The sequence below is a fragment of the Procambarus clarkii genome, chromosome 36, assembly GCF_040958095.1.
Source record: "Procambarus clarkii isolate CNS0578487 chromosome 36, FALCON_Pclarkii_2.0, whole genome shotgun sequence".
NCBI classification, from domain to species: domain Eukaryota; kingdom Metazoa; phylum Arthropoda; class Malacostraca; order Decapoda; family Cambaridae; genus Procambarus; species Procambarus clarkii.
In genome coordinates this window covers 3,878,315-3,892,698 of record NC_091185.1, presented here as the reverse complement: position 1 = coordinate 3,892,698, position 14,384 = coordinate 3,878,315, and the positions used below count along the sequence as shown (strand labels likewise).

General features: G+C 45.5%; 1 protein-coding gene across 1 annotated transcript; it reads left to right on the top strand.

Annotated features, from left to right (window-relative positions):
* Window positions 1-4,253: 4,253 nt before the first annotated feature.
* On the top strand, window positions 4,254-13,691 carry LOC138371553 (mucin-2-like). Its single transcript, XM_069336434.1, has 2 exons — window positions 4,254-6,782; window positions 9,739-13,691. Exons 1-2 carry the CDS (start codon window positions 4,254-4,256, stop codon window positions 12,265-12,267), a joined length of 5,058 nt encoding a protein of 1,685 aa, XP_069192535.1. The 3' UTR covers window positions 12,268-13,691.
* The last annotated feature ends 693 nt before the right edge of the window (window positions 13,692-14,384 follow it).

Sequence of the window (14,384 nt, the reverse complement as noted above, 5' to 3'; positions counted from 1 at the left end):
CGGAACATTCTCTGCCTTTGGTGTTGAAGCTGCTTGTGTGAGTGCATGTGTACTCTGCTTGTGTGTGTGCATACTTTTGCTGTTGTAACTGTATACTCTGAATCATTCATTGAAAAGTATTTGCGTTCTCTATGTTGCCATGTTTAACGACTTCGTTGAATGAAGTGTGTGACATTCTTGGAGCGACGCCGTGCCTGACGCGCATGCGCCCAGGTACGCATGAACGCGTATGTGACAAGTGCGCACGCAACCCGATCGTTGAGAGGCGTATTTTGAGGGCGTGGTGCTAAATATAAAGAATATTAAAACACTTCTTGAGTTATGGAGTGGACGCCTCGGATTCACTAGACACGCACGTACGTGCACGCACGCACACACCCGTGGGGCCGGTGGCTGAGCGGACAGCACGCTGGATGCGTGATCCTGTGGTCCCGGGTTCAATCCCGGGCGCCGGAGACAAACATTGGGCAGAGTTTCTTTCACCTCTAATGCCCCCGTTACCTAGCAGTAAATAGGTACCTGGGAGTTAGTCAGCTGTCACGGGCTGCTTCCTGGGGTGTGTGTGTGATGTGTGGAAAAAAAGAAAAAAGAAAAAATAAGTAGTTAGTTGACTGATTGACAGCTGATTGACAGTTGAGAGGCGGGCCGAAAGAGCAGAGCTCAACCCCCGCAAGCACAACTAGGTGTGCGCACACACACACACACACACACACACACGCGAGGCTGGCTAACATCAGAACGGCGTTCAGGAACCTGTGTAAGGAATCATTCAGAATCTTGTACACCACATATGTAAGACCAATCCTGGAGTATGCGGCCCCAGCATGGAGCCCGTACCTTGTCAAGCACAAGACGAAGCTGGAAAAAGTCCAAAGGTATGCTACTAGACTAGTCCCAGAACTAAGAGGCATGAGTTATGAGGAAAGGCTGCGGGAAATGCACCTCACGACACTGGAAGACAGAAGAGTAAGGGGGGACATGATCACAACCTACAAAATCCTCAGGGGAATCGACCGGGTAAACAAGGACGAACTTTTCAACACTGGTGGGACGCGAACAAGGGGACACAGGTGGAAGCTGAGTACCCAAATGAGCCACAGAGACGTTAGAAAGAACTTTTTCAGTGTCAGAGTAGTTAGCAAATGGAATGCATTAGGAAGTGATGTGGTGGAGGCTGACTCCATTCACAGTTTCAAATGTAGATATGATAGAGCCCAATAGGCTCAGGAATCTGTACACCAGTTGATTGACGGTTGAGAGGCGGGACCAAAGAGCCAGAGCTCAACCCCCGCAAGCACAATTAGGTGAGTACAATTAGGTGAGTACACACACACACAGACACACACACACACACACACACACACACACACACACACACACACACACACACACACACACACACACACACACACACACACACACACACACACACACACACACACATTCAGTTTCAAGTGTAGATATGATAGAGCCCAATAGGCTCAGGAACCTGTACACCTATTGATTGACGATTGAGAGGCGGGACCAAAGAGCCAGAGCTCAACCCCTGGAAGCAGACCTAGGTGAATACATCTGCCTCGCCCCCCCCTGCTCCACATCACTTCACGTCACACCAATGGGCCACACCTCACACCACCCCAGTGGGCCACACCCCACACACCACCCCAGTGGGCCACACCCCACACACCACCCCAGTGGGCCACACCCCACACACCACACCAGTGGGCGGACCAAGCATGACACCCACCAAAGTGGAACAGAGTGAGGCACTCATATATATACATCAGCGTCCCCCACCTTCCCTGACAGACAGACACGAGGCTCGCCATGGCTGTGACGCAGGTGGGCCGCGCTGTGATACATATATATCTGTGCTATTGTGATTTATCACAGGTTACAAAGGCATTTTGTACTTTGTGTGGATGTGATTTATAATTTGATTCGTCTACCCCTTAATCACGTTTTCTGTGACGAGGAATTACCTGCAATAACAGTGATTTCATACATTATTTTTTTAGTGGGGGTCTCCGTGATATTTATTTATTGCAAGTTTAGTGGATATATTCAGCCTGCAATTTAGCAAACAAACAGAGCCAGGATTCTTGAAGGATTAACGCGTCCATTCACGAAACCTGTACATCTTTCCCCAGTCATGGCGGACTTGTATTTATTAAACAGTTTACGAGCTCTTAAGCCCTACGAGATTGTCAATAATACCCTTGGGTCAAGGACGACCTCGCAGCGTTTCCCAGCTCGTAAGCTCTTCAGTAAATCCAAAAGCCGCCATGCCTGACGCGAAGATGTACAGGTTTCGCTAGGGGAACGTAAATGATGGATGTACCACTGATCCAGTGGTTTCATGAGTGTTAGTAATAAGAAAAGAACACTGCTTTTCCCAAAAGCGGTGAGTTTTCTGAGGGAAGAAAACGTAGGTCTGGGAGATGCGTCTAACCGCCCAAGCTGCGCGCGCAAAATACATAATATATAAGTAAGTAAAAACAACTATGTGGTTTGGTGTTAGGCTTAAGGCCTATCAACCTCTGGAGGGCTATTAAGGCCTATCAACCTCTGGAAGATTTTTAAGGCCTATCAACCTCTGGAAGATTATTAAGGCCTATCAACCTCTGGAGGGCTATTAAGGCCTATCAACCTCTGGAAGATTTTTAAGGCCTATCAACCTCTGGAAGATTATTAAGACCACCACAATTATCTACTAACCAATCATCACGTACACATTCCTCCTGAACATAGTACAGGTCTAACGTAAACTCTCAATGTAAATTCACCGAGAAGCGAGAAGTATACATATCTCTCAGTATACATATGTGCATCTGTTCAATTTGATAAATACGTTTGAGTAAAACGCTAAAGGAACGGAATGTTTACGTATTTGATAAATACATTAGAGTTAAACGCTAAAGGAGCGTAATGTTTACGTATTTCGACTACATATAATTGTCAGCAATTTATAACAGCAATACTGTAATAATAATGATGATTATATGCATTATATATACATTGGTTATATTGTAGCCATACACGGTGTATTTGTTACATTTTGTTAGCCTTGTGTGAGTTATATTGGGGCTTGTTGAGCTTGTAGCTGTTGCCCCTTGTGTGTGTTATATTGTGGCTTGTTGAGCTTAAAGCTGGTACCCCTTGTGTGAGTTATATTATGGCTTGTTGAGCTTGTAACTGTTGCCTCCTGTGTGAGTTATATTGTGACTTGTTGAGCTTGTAGCTGTTGGCCCTTGTGTGTGTTATATTGGGGCTTGTGGAGCTTGTAGCTGTTGCCCCTTGTGTGAGTTATATTATACCTTTTAAACAAGTAGTCTGAATTAATATCTTCCAAGCTGTTCAGTATTTTAAGGGTCTTGATGAGATCAGCCTTGTCATGTCTGGTTTGCAGTGTCGTCAACCCCGCGACCCTCAACTGTTCCTGGTAAGAGAGGCGACTTACTTAGCTCCAATGGCATGATTTTCAGCGTCCGGTGTTGCCCTTTCTCCAAAACAGATGTGGCCTTTTGGAGGTATAGGTCTCCTTGCTTGAGGCGAAAAACCACCTTCTTTTCCCAAAAGTCGTTGGTTTATGGGGGGTATATAAGAACATAAGAAGAACATAAGAACCAATGTAACTGCAGAAGGCCTATTGGCTCATACGAGGCAGCTCCTATCTATAACCAGCCAATCCCACTCATATACATGTCCAACCCACGCTTGAAACAATCGAGGGACCCCACCTCCACCACATTACGCGGCAATTGGGCTGTATGGATGGGGGAAATGACGAATGAGCTGGATGGTTGGGTAGTTTGGAGTGTGTGAGGGGTGTGTGGATAACGTGGAGTAGGGGGTGTGGAGGGGGCTGGGGAGAGAGAGACAAAAGTAATGCGGTTTGCGTGTCAAATAGTGTGATGAATCCATCATCATTTCCCTACGCTGTATATGCCTCGGTTCTTGTGTAACTTTCCCTGGCTGTTGGACGAGTAATTATCATAGAGCTGTCACGCTTGTTCCGTGGCTTCCCGCTACAGAGCGAAGCCTATGTATATCAAGTACAAAAATGGTTGTGCGCATGTCCTATCACCTAATGCACCTGTTCACCTAGCAATAAATAGGTACCCATGCAGGAGTTAGTCAGCTTGTCCTGTGCGAGGTCAGTATACCCATACGAGGCAGCTCCTATTGACCCATACGAGGCAGCTCCTATTGGCCCATACGAGCTGTATGAATGGGGGAAGTATGTAGGAAGAATGGCTTTTTCCTCAGTATCCCCCCTGAACCGTACGGGACAGGCACTGGGACGCAAAGAATATCAAGAGGGCGGTACTGAGTGTCAAATGGCGACACTGTGTGGCAGAGGGTGTCACGAGGTGCCACAGGGTGTCACAATGTGTCATGGGAGTGTTATGGGGATGTCACGGGCATCGTGTGGCAGAAAATGCCAGGGGACGTGTTTGAATTTGGCGCGGTGTTTCAGGCAGCACATTGCCAGAGGGAGTGTTGTTATAAACTTTCCTAAATATTTCCAGGCGATAGTGGCGGCGATTACTGCAGTTTTGGCTGTCTCCGCGTCCACACTATCACCCAGCGACACGCCTCCGACCTCCTCCAGCACCCTTTGGGGTACCTCTTTCCCCACCCAGCTGGGCCTCCTCGCCCCAGCCACCAGCATCGAACTCAAGCAGCCCCAAGTGGCCTCTACAGCAGATTTTCACGAATTTTCTTCCACATCTCCCACAGATGTGGATCAGTATTCGTCTATATATGCAGCAGACTTCAGGGATTTCACTTCTACACCTACGACACATGTGGGCGAGGTTTCGTATGTTCCTGCACTAGATTTTGATCAGTTTTCGTCGACACCTGCAACAGATGAGAATGGGTCTGCGGCTACACCTGTCGAGACCCTCAGTTCGCCCACACCCACGCCTGGGACAGACTTAGAGGAGTCCACACCTGCCAGTGAGTCTACATCCACACCTGCCAATGATACCAGTGATCAATATATCATTCCCACAGTAGCAGCGTCATCCGTTTTAAACACTGGGAAAAGCCTAGCCCCGCCGGCAGAAGAAGAACGCGAAGTTCAATCTATTGCATCCGCAAAAGCATATGACATACACTCTGCTATACCTGAAAATGACCTTACAGCCCATCTGGGTGACCTTACAACCCACCTTGAAGATCCTACACCTGAGGAAGATCTCTCCTTGTCCAAACCTGTGCTGGAAACTGATATGTTTATATCATCTTTCTTGCCTAATATAGTTTTTGAAACGTCTTTACCCACATCTGCCACGGGCGTTGATGGCTTGCTATCCACACCTGCAATAGATCGTCATGAGCCTTACCCTACCTCTGCAGTTTACCCCAGTGAGACATTGTCCAAAATGGGTAATAGTATTAATGATCTCTCATCCACACTTGTAAATGAGACGTCCCAGAGCTCATCCACAGCATTAGATTTTAAAGATCTGTCATCCACACCTGCAGCTCACTCTAACGAATCTACATCCACACTTGCAACTAGCCCGGACGAATCTTCCTCAATACCATCAACAGATCCTAATATCTCCCAATCCCCATCTCCAACAGACCTTAACCAGCTTCAATCTCCATCTCCAACAGATCCTAACCAGCCCCAATCCCCATCTCCAACAGACCTTAACCAGTCCCAATCCCCATCTCCAACAGACCTTAACCAGCCCCAATCCCCATCTCCAACAGACCTTAACCAGTCCCAATCCCCATCTCCAACTGACCTTACCCAGCTCCAATCCTCATCTGGAACAAATCTTAACCACTCCCAATCTCCACCTTCAACAGAACTTATATATTCCCCACCTGCGGCAGATCTCATCATATTAACACCAGAAGCAGTTCTGAACAACTCGTTGTCTGCTGCTGCCTCACATCTCAGTGATCTGACACCTAACCTTAAAGGTCTGTCATTCCCACCTGAAAATAGCCTCAACGAGTCAGAAACAGCTCTCAAAGGCCCAGATATGGACGCATCTTCATCGTCAATCGAAGTAGTTCTTCAAAGACTACCACTTTTCAGGCCTTCAGAACCATTTGCGACGACTTTCACTGATATCTATGTCACCTCACCCACACCTGCGTCGGGTGGTTATAGACCCTCGGCCACACCTGCAGCCGGACGCTATAAGATCCCAACCACACCTGGTGTGCGGTTCACTCCTCTCACGCTGGCGCCGCAGAACTACGCGGGAAACGTAATCACAACACCAGGAGGCCGCCCACTTCTCACAACACCAGGAGGCCGCCCACTTCTCACAACACCAGCAGGCCGCCCACTTCTCACAACACCAGGAGGCCGCCCACTTCTCACAACACCAGGAGGCCACCCACTTCTCACAACACCAGGAGGCCACCCACTTCTCACAACACCAGCAGGCCACCCACTTCTCACAACACCAGGAGGCCGCCCACTTCTCACAACACCAGCAGGCCACCCACTTCTCACAACACCAGGAGGCCACCCACTTCTCACAACACCAGCTGGCCACCCACTTCTCACAACACCAGCTGGCCACCCACTTCTCACAACACCAGGAGGCCACCCACTTCTCACAACACCAGGAGGCCACCCACTTCTCACAACACCAGGAGGCCACCCACTTCTCACAACACCAGGAGGCCACCCACTTCTCACAACACCTGTGTACCATCCACCTTCCCTTGGGCCACACAGGTCTGCTCCGACAACTGCTGGACGCCCATATTATCCAAACCCAGAAGCACCCTACAACCCAAAGGTAAGACATTAAAATATATGTATTTATTTAAACCAAAACCTTTTTTGAATACTCATATTTGTATATTTTAATATTCTTTCACGGCACCTTTGCGAAATTATACTTCAGGAACATGTAATGTACCAGAGTTCTGCCCTTGTATGTTTTATATTTGACCTTTCAAAGAAGTGGTCTGGATCAATATCCTCCAAATTGTTCAGTATTTTAACAGTTTCGATGAGATCAGCCCTGTCATGTCTGGTTTGAAATGTTGTTAGTCTTGTGGCCCTCATCTGTTCCTGGTATGAGAGTCGACTTAGTTCTGGGATGATTTTTGTCGCCCGGTGTTGAACTTTCTCCAAAGCAGATGTCTTTCTGAAGATGAGGTCTCCATGTTTGGCTACAACAATTCAAATGGGGGCGCACCGGAGATTTTAACAACTGAACTACCTTCTTTCCTTGAAGTCAAAGCTTTGACTAGTCCCTCGGGTTGATTGGTTTCCTTCTTACTGCAGCTCCCACTTGAGCAACTTTCAATAAGTGACGGATTCTGACTCAAATATCCTTTTCTTCATCAATTTATTGCATGATAATGTGGTTGATTGTGGTAGCTCAGATGTGCATTGTTATGCCCCGCAAGGAAGGTCTGGAACTGTTAATACTAAAAAGCATTTGCCAATCTTCCGACCATTTATGGAGTCTATGCAGATCTCTTTGCAAGGTCTCAATATCATTTTCATGTCCACGCACATGGAGACCAAAATAGAACTGCATAATGTAGATGAAGCCTAACAAGGGCAAGTTAAAATTGAATAATATATTTCGACATCTTACTACTAACCCTTCTAAAAATAAGACCCAGCGTTTAATTTATCTTATTCTGAACACTTACAATAGATATATGAATCTAATAAATAATAATAATAATAATTTATTTGCAAGAAGGTACAATGGGTTGATGATATTACATAATCTTGGTATTTTTACATTCATGCAAAACCACTAACACACATAGCGTTTCGGGCAGGTCCTTAATCTAACATATCAGATAAGATGAAAGGGTACATTGTAGCAAGGTTTTATGTCAACAAATAACTACAACATAAGCAGACAGCGGTCATAGCACTGGTAAGGATATATGTCTTAAGTACTAATATTGGGCAAGTGGGCAGTATAAGATACAGTATGAGGTTGAAGCACAAGGTAGGAAACTATGAGGATGAAATTTGGTTGCATGATAAGGTTGCATTTGGACAATTGTTAAATTCATCAGAGTTGATTACTAGGCTTACAATTCGAACATATTATATCTCCCAAGTCTTTATTGCATTTAGAATCTTCAGGTTGAGCATAGGTCAGCATATATATGAACTAAATCAACTCCCACACCAGGAACGGTCGAGGGCCACAGGGCTATCAACACCACAAACCAGATATGACAGCGCTGATCTCAAAGAAACTTTAAACAAAACTGAACAATTTGGAGGATATTTATCCAGACCACTTCTTACAATGTAGGACAAAAAACAGGAGATGCTTTTTTTTCCCCTCTCATAGGGTTATAAACCCTTGGAACCGCCTACCCGCCGAAGCCGTAAATGTCAAAATTCTGCTGCAATTTAAGATCCAAATAGGTAATTATCACGATTACCCGCCGGCTTCCTGTCTTCGTCGAAGCCACTAGAGATATAATGGCCTTCAGGGGGAATTCATGTAAATTCAGGTAAATTATCAGGCCTTCAGATCTCACATTTGTCAGCATTAAACAGCATCTGCCAGTTTTTCGTCCATTTCATGTCTACTCGAATCGTTTAATTGAACCGATTTTAAATCGTCTGAATTTTGAATATACACACTAGAGCACCTTGGGACATATACACCAATACACATATTACGCATCATCAACTAAGGCGTAATTTGGCCTACCTTTTGTCTATATTTCCACTCTCACTGAAACATTCTAAAAATCCTTTCCTCGCCAGTTCCTGTAACATGAGTTAGATGAGCTCATTCACGCTGACTTGGCGCCAAATATCGCGTGTTTTGGCGCCATTCCCAGCGTGGGAGACTTGCGTGTCTCATTCAACTTCCTCGTGGCTAACAGCCCCATATTACACGGAGCACGCCTCTGCAACAATCATCAATGACGTTTTGCCATTTTTTTTTTAGGAAAGTGAAGTCTTCATATATTACATTCCATAAACTAGACACAAATTGGGTTGAGTAGCATTAACATTGTGAGTGTGCGTTAGGCTGTAAATGCTTGTTTCATATCAATAGTCAAATAATTATCAGGATAACGAGCTAAGCCAGAGGGAAGAACTTGAATACCACTGGAAAGGGATATAAGGACTAGGAGCTGGGATATGAGTTACAGGAGCTAGGATATGAGGACCAGGAGCTGGGATATGAGGACTAGGAGCTGGAATATGAGGACAAGGAGCTGGGATGAGGACAGGTGAGGTAAGTTAAGGTCATTATGAGAAGAAAGCACTAAACAGCTATGACTACATAGCCGGGAAGGTTGTGAGGGACAGAATAGGAGCTGGGACTATTGTTGACCTGAGAATAAGATTATTTAAGGAGAGAGAAGAAGTATAAGACGCTATACACACATACACACTCACATATCCCCAGAATGCTGCTAGTAGCAGCGGTCTTTTTTGCAGGTGTCTAACACCCAGATACCTATTGACTACTAGGTAAACAGTAGCATCATGTTAAAGAAACTGCCCATTTGGTTCTGCCTAGTCCGGAAATCGAACCCGGGGCCTTTGATCTACGGTCCTCGAGCGCAATTCGCTCGCATCTTCATTTGGGTACATGTGGGTCTCTCTACTTCCCAAATGCTTCACTTATGAAGCATTTCAAAATTTTATATAAAATCTTATGTAGCCTACATCTTGGAATTTATTATCTTGAATGTATTTATGTTAAATATGTTAAATTCTTAATACTAAATTTGTGATGACGCAAGAGTAATTATAATGTTAATCCTCAACAGATATCACACAACTACGCGTTCGAGTACGCTGTCTTGGATCCTTTAGCGGGAAACCATTTCGGACACGCGGAGACCCGGGACGGCTTCGATACCAGAGGCCGGTACTTCGTCCACCTCCCCGACGGACGCCTTCAGACCGTCTCTTATTACGCCAACAAGACCGGCTACTTCCCTAATGTGGTGTATAGCGGGGTGGCCAAGCACGGACCCACTCCTAAATACATTTATCCTCCGATTAAACCTTTGGATCCCTCGCTGATACCCTTGTATGCTCAGCCTAGGGAGGTTCCTCCTGCAGTGTTGAAGACGCTGCTCAAGCCGAAGTACGGACCTAAGTACGGAAGTCTGAATCCTTACCATGATTCAGAGTCAGATTATTATACTATTTCCAAGTCTACTCCTTCACCAAGGTTTCCGGGCAGCCTCTCTGTGGCCCCGTCTCACGTATCAAGTTTGGGTCCCATTATAACTTCAGGTCATATATCAAGTTCGGATACCATCGTAACCGTAGGTCCTATACCAAGTTCGGATACCTCCACAACCTTAGGCCCTATATCCACTACTCTCAAGCCTCGTCCCGTCCAGCCTTCGCTGACAACCTCAGAACCAAGCCATTCTCTCTCGAAGGAAGTGTACAATCCCTCGAACCCATTGTACACAACCCCCAAGCCGGCTCTCGTGTCCACAAAGCCAGCGAGCGTTCTCCACAAGCACGTCTATCTTTCTTTAAAACCAACTCCTGCTCCCTCGGAAGCAGTCACGATTCCTTCTAAGCCAGTTCATGCTTCTCGAAAACCAGTACCCACTTTGAAAAAGGCTACGCAGGGTGGAGAAAAGTCAACTGAGATTCACATTAAGACAAGTTCCAACCCCATACAACCAGCTGGTGAGGCACCTTATAAACACACTTACTCGCCTCTGAAGCCCATACCCATTCCACTGACATCAGCGCCCATGTCGGTGAAACCCATTACGCTAAAACCAGTCTCGGTTACCTTGAGACCAAGTTCCATTCCTTCGCCAAGTCCTACTCCACTTCCTTTCGCACTCCATTCGCTATCTTCGTCTCCACATAAAACTACGTATTTTTCCACTCATCCAGTTACTTATCTTCCTCCTCGTTCTGATCCAGTTACTTATCTTCCTCCTCGTTCTGATCCAGTTACTTATCTTCCTCCTCGTTCTGATCCAGTTACTTATCTTCCTCCTCGTTCTGATCCAGTTGCTTATCTTCCTCCTCGTTCTGATCCAGTTACTTATCTTCCTCCTTCTCATCCAACTACTTCTCTTCCTCCTCATCCTGATCCAGTCACTTATCATCCTCCTCCTCATCCAATTACCTCTCTTCCTCCTCATCCATTTACGTCTCTTCCTCCTCATTCTGATCCAGTTACTTATCATCCTCCTCCTCATCCATTTACTTCTCTTCCTCCTCATCCATTTACTTCTCTTCCTCCTCATCCATTTACGTCTCTTCCTCCTCCTCCTCCTCATATATTTACGTCTCTCCCCCCAATTACTTCTTTTTCTCCTCATCGTCCAATTACTAAGCCTCGTCCTCATCCAATTACATCTCTTCCTCCTTTCCGTTCAATTACGTCTGTCCCCTCTCCTCATCCAATTACTTCTATTCCTCCTCGTCCAATTAACTCCCTTCCTCATGCACACCAAATTACTTTTCTTCCTCATCACCCCCCTCTCCCCCTTTCGCCTCATCTAGTTACTCACCATCACCATCACCACGAACCCTCGTCTCATCCTCTATATCCAATTACGCCTCACAGAATTACTTCTCCCCCTCATGCACCTTTCTCCCTCCTCCCTCGTCCAATAATATCTACCTCTCTCCCATCTCATCCGGTTACTCATGTTCCTCATCGTTCTCACCCGACCCTCACCCATAACTCTCATCCAACTGTCTTCCCTCGACCCATTCCAATACCCGCTCCTTTTCACCCAATTTCTTCCCTTCCTCACTATCACTTGCCTGCGCTGCCCAGTTACTCACCTGACGATGACGTTACTGTACACAAAGACTCTTCCCATACTATATACCATCCTCTGTCTGAACCGGTTGGGTTTAACCCTTCTCTGCCGGATCCACTGCCGCCGGTTCCCAGCGCCTTCAGCTCCGACCGCCCGTACTCCTTCCCCACCGCTCTGTCGCCCCACAGTCCGCTAGTTTTAGCGCCACATACAACCAAAAGCTTTTTACACACGCTAGATTACCCCATTGAACATAAAAAGTACCGCCCCTCGTTGCATGGGCCTAAAGGGCCTCTTGTCGACCACGTAGGCCAGTCTCCCCTGCTGGTGCGACCATCTTCTGTGTCTCCCACTGTTTCAGGTCTCACGCACGGACCGGAGTACCGACTCAGTCCGGCTTCAGGACACCCTGTAGGTGGCAGCACTCATGACATGTACATGAAGGATGTTAGTAGAAGTGATGAGGTGTTAGATGAACTTGAAGCATATGATGAAGCAGCAAAGGAGTATCTATAGTGTATTCCTTATTCATTTGCCCATGAGATGATACAATTACTGTATATTAAATCGAATATATATGTTTGATTTGATACCCAAAAAAAATAATGGCTCCTCACTGTCGATAAAAGCAATCCACAGTTGAACCACTTGGGGTGGACGGTAGAGCGACGGTCTTGCTTCATGCAGGTCGGCGTTCAATTCCCCGACCGTCCATGTGGTTGGGCACCATTCCTTTCCCTGTCCCCAAATCGTAATGGCTTTTGGCGCTTTCCCCTGATAATTCCTTCCTTCCTTGCCTGTGCGCATTTACTTCTAGGTGAATAGAGTCACCAGGTGCAAGAATACACGACGTCTCCATTTTCCCACGGGAATTGAACCTTTGACCATTACTAGCTAGCTAATAGGGCTAGCTAATAGGGCTAGCTAATAGGGCCACTAACTTTAGTGGTGTCTACGACGACAGGAAACCAGCGGCTTGTCGATGGCCCCCCCCATGTCTTGATAACTCTTCCTAGGATAGATTTTAAAACTTAACACAAACTTATTAATTCATCCACGTTATTGTGACTCCTCGTCTGCAGAACTTCAACACAGTTTTGGCATTTACGGCTTCGGCGGGTAGGCGGTTTCGTAGGTGAAAATGCATCTCCTGTTCTCAGTCCCATATTTAGCTTGTTGAGTTTGATTCTCTACATAAGATGTGTGTGGGAGGAGAGGGTTGATCTCTGTGTATAGGGTGGAGGTAGGCGGGGGGTGCTTACTCTTTGTAGAACTCCATATACATGAATGATGGAGTATCGTGAAACCCTGAGTGGTTCCTCCTTGCTTTTGTCTTTCAACATTCACAACACAGCTAATGTGTCTTTACACACCAAAATCACAATAACGTGATGCATCAATGAACAAAATGGGGGAGTTGTGTAAAACCTTGGTTTGTGTCTCAGAGAGGCTACAGGATCCAGTAAGTTCAGTAGAACTTCGGTTTTAATTGTTTTTGACTATGTCGTAGCTCAGTCGATTAAGGCAGCGTCTGGGATATGATCTCGGACGTAGGTTCGAATCCTCGTCACGGCCCTTGTGGATTTGTTCTTTAATGTGTCTTTCTTGTGATGCAAAGTGTCACAACTAACATTCACTATGCTAGTCAGTATTGCCATTGATATATAATATACAATGGCTACCACAGCTTCCACGAATATAATGGGACATTTTATACATTTTATCCACCTCTTTTCTAATCTTAAAATAGCATGAGGGATCCCCATATGTAATAGTGATTATTTGTGTTTTATAATCACTGCTCTATTTTTGTCATAAATATGATAGAAACAAATTCTTCGTCCTCGTGTTTGGGTGTACAATACAATCGCTTAATATTTTTTACATAAATGTAGAAAGATGTGAATAAATCACTATGTGAAAGTAGACCGTGTTCGTCATACATGACTTTCATTATCAAATCATTTATAATGGACTTGCAAATCATTTATGGAAAGTAATTTTGTTTAATATGCTAATTATTAATTAGTTCAGCTTCAGAGTAACCACATTTTATATTTTTATCGTGTCTTCAAATATGAAATAGATCTTTTTTTTTTTTAAAGAGAGCCTGAGCTATGAAGTCTTAAAAAGGAAAGTCTCCCACCACTTATTTTTCACCATTTACCCTTTTTCCTTCAAATATCTCATCTATGCATAATATATTTCCACTGAGACTGGAGCAGGATGGGGGATTGAACCAGCATCTTCGAGTAACTCCAGACATGTCTCTTAGCCCATGGGCAGTTTTTTTTATTATTATTATTTTCTACCACAGACGTGGCCACATATTTACAATGCTAACCAACATTATCTTGTCCTCCATGGACAGGGTTAGAGATGTGTTAAACATATAGTTCATAAATGCCCATGGGCAGTGGTACGCTAAAGATCGTGGTACAGTAGTAATTGGCATCCATCAGTCTCAGGAGACTATGGAGTTGCGCTCTGGTTGTTGGTCTAGAGTGGCCTCTCCAGGGCGCCAAGCCAGGGTAGGTTGATACGAGAAAGAAGCTGTCACCCATGCTGCGGATCCCCCCCCCCTCTCCATGGCGCTGAAAGTCTCCAAAGATCGTAGTCCATAGGAGTCCACT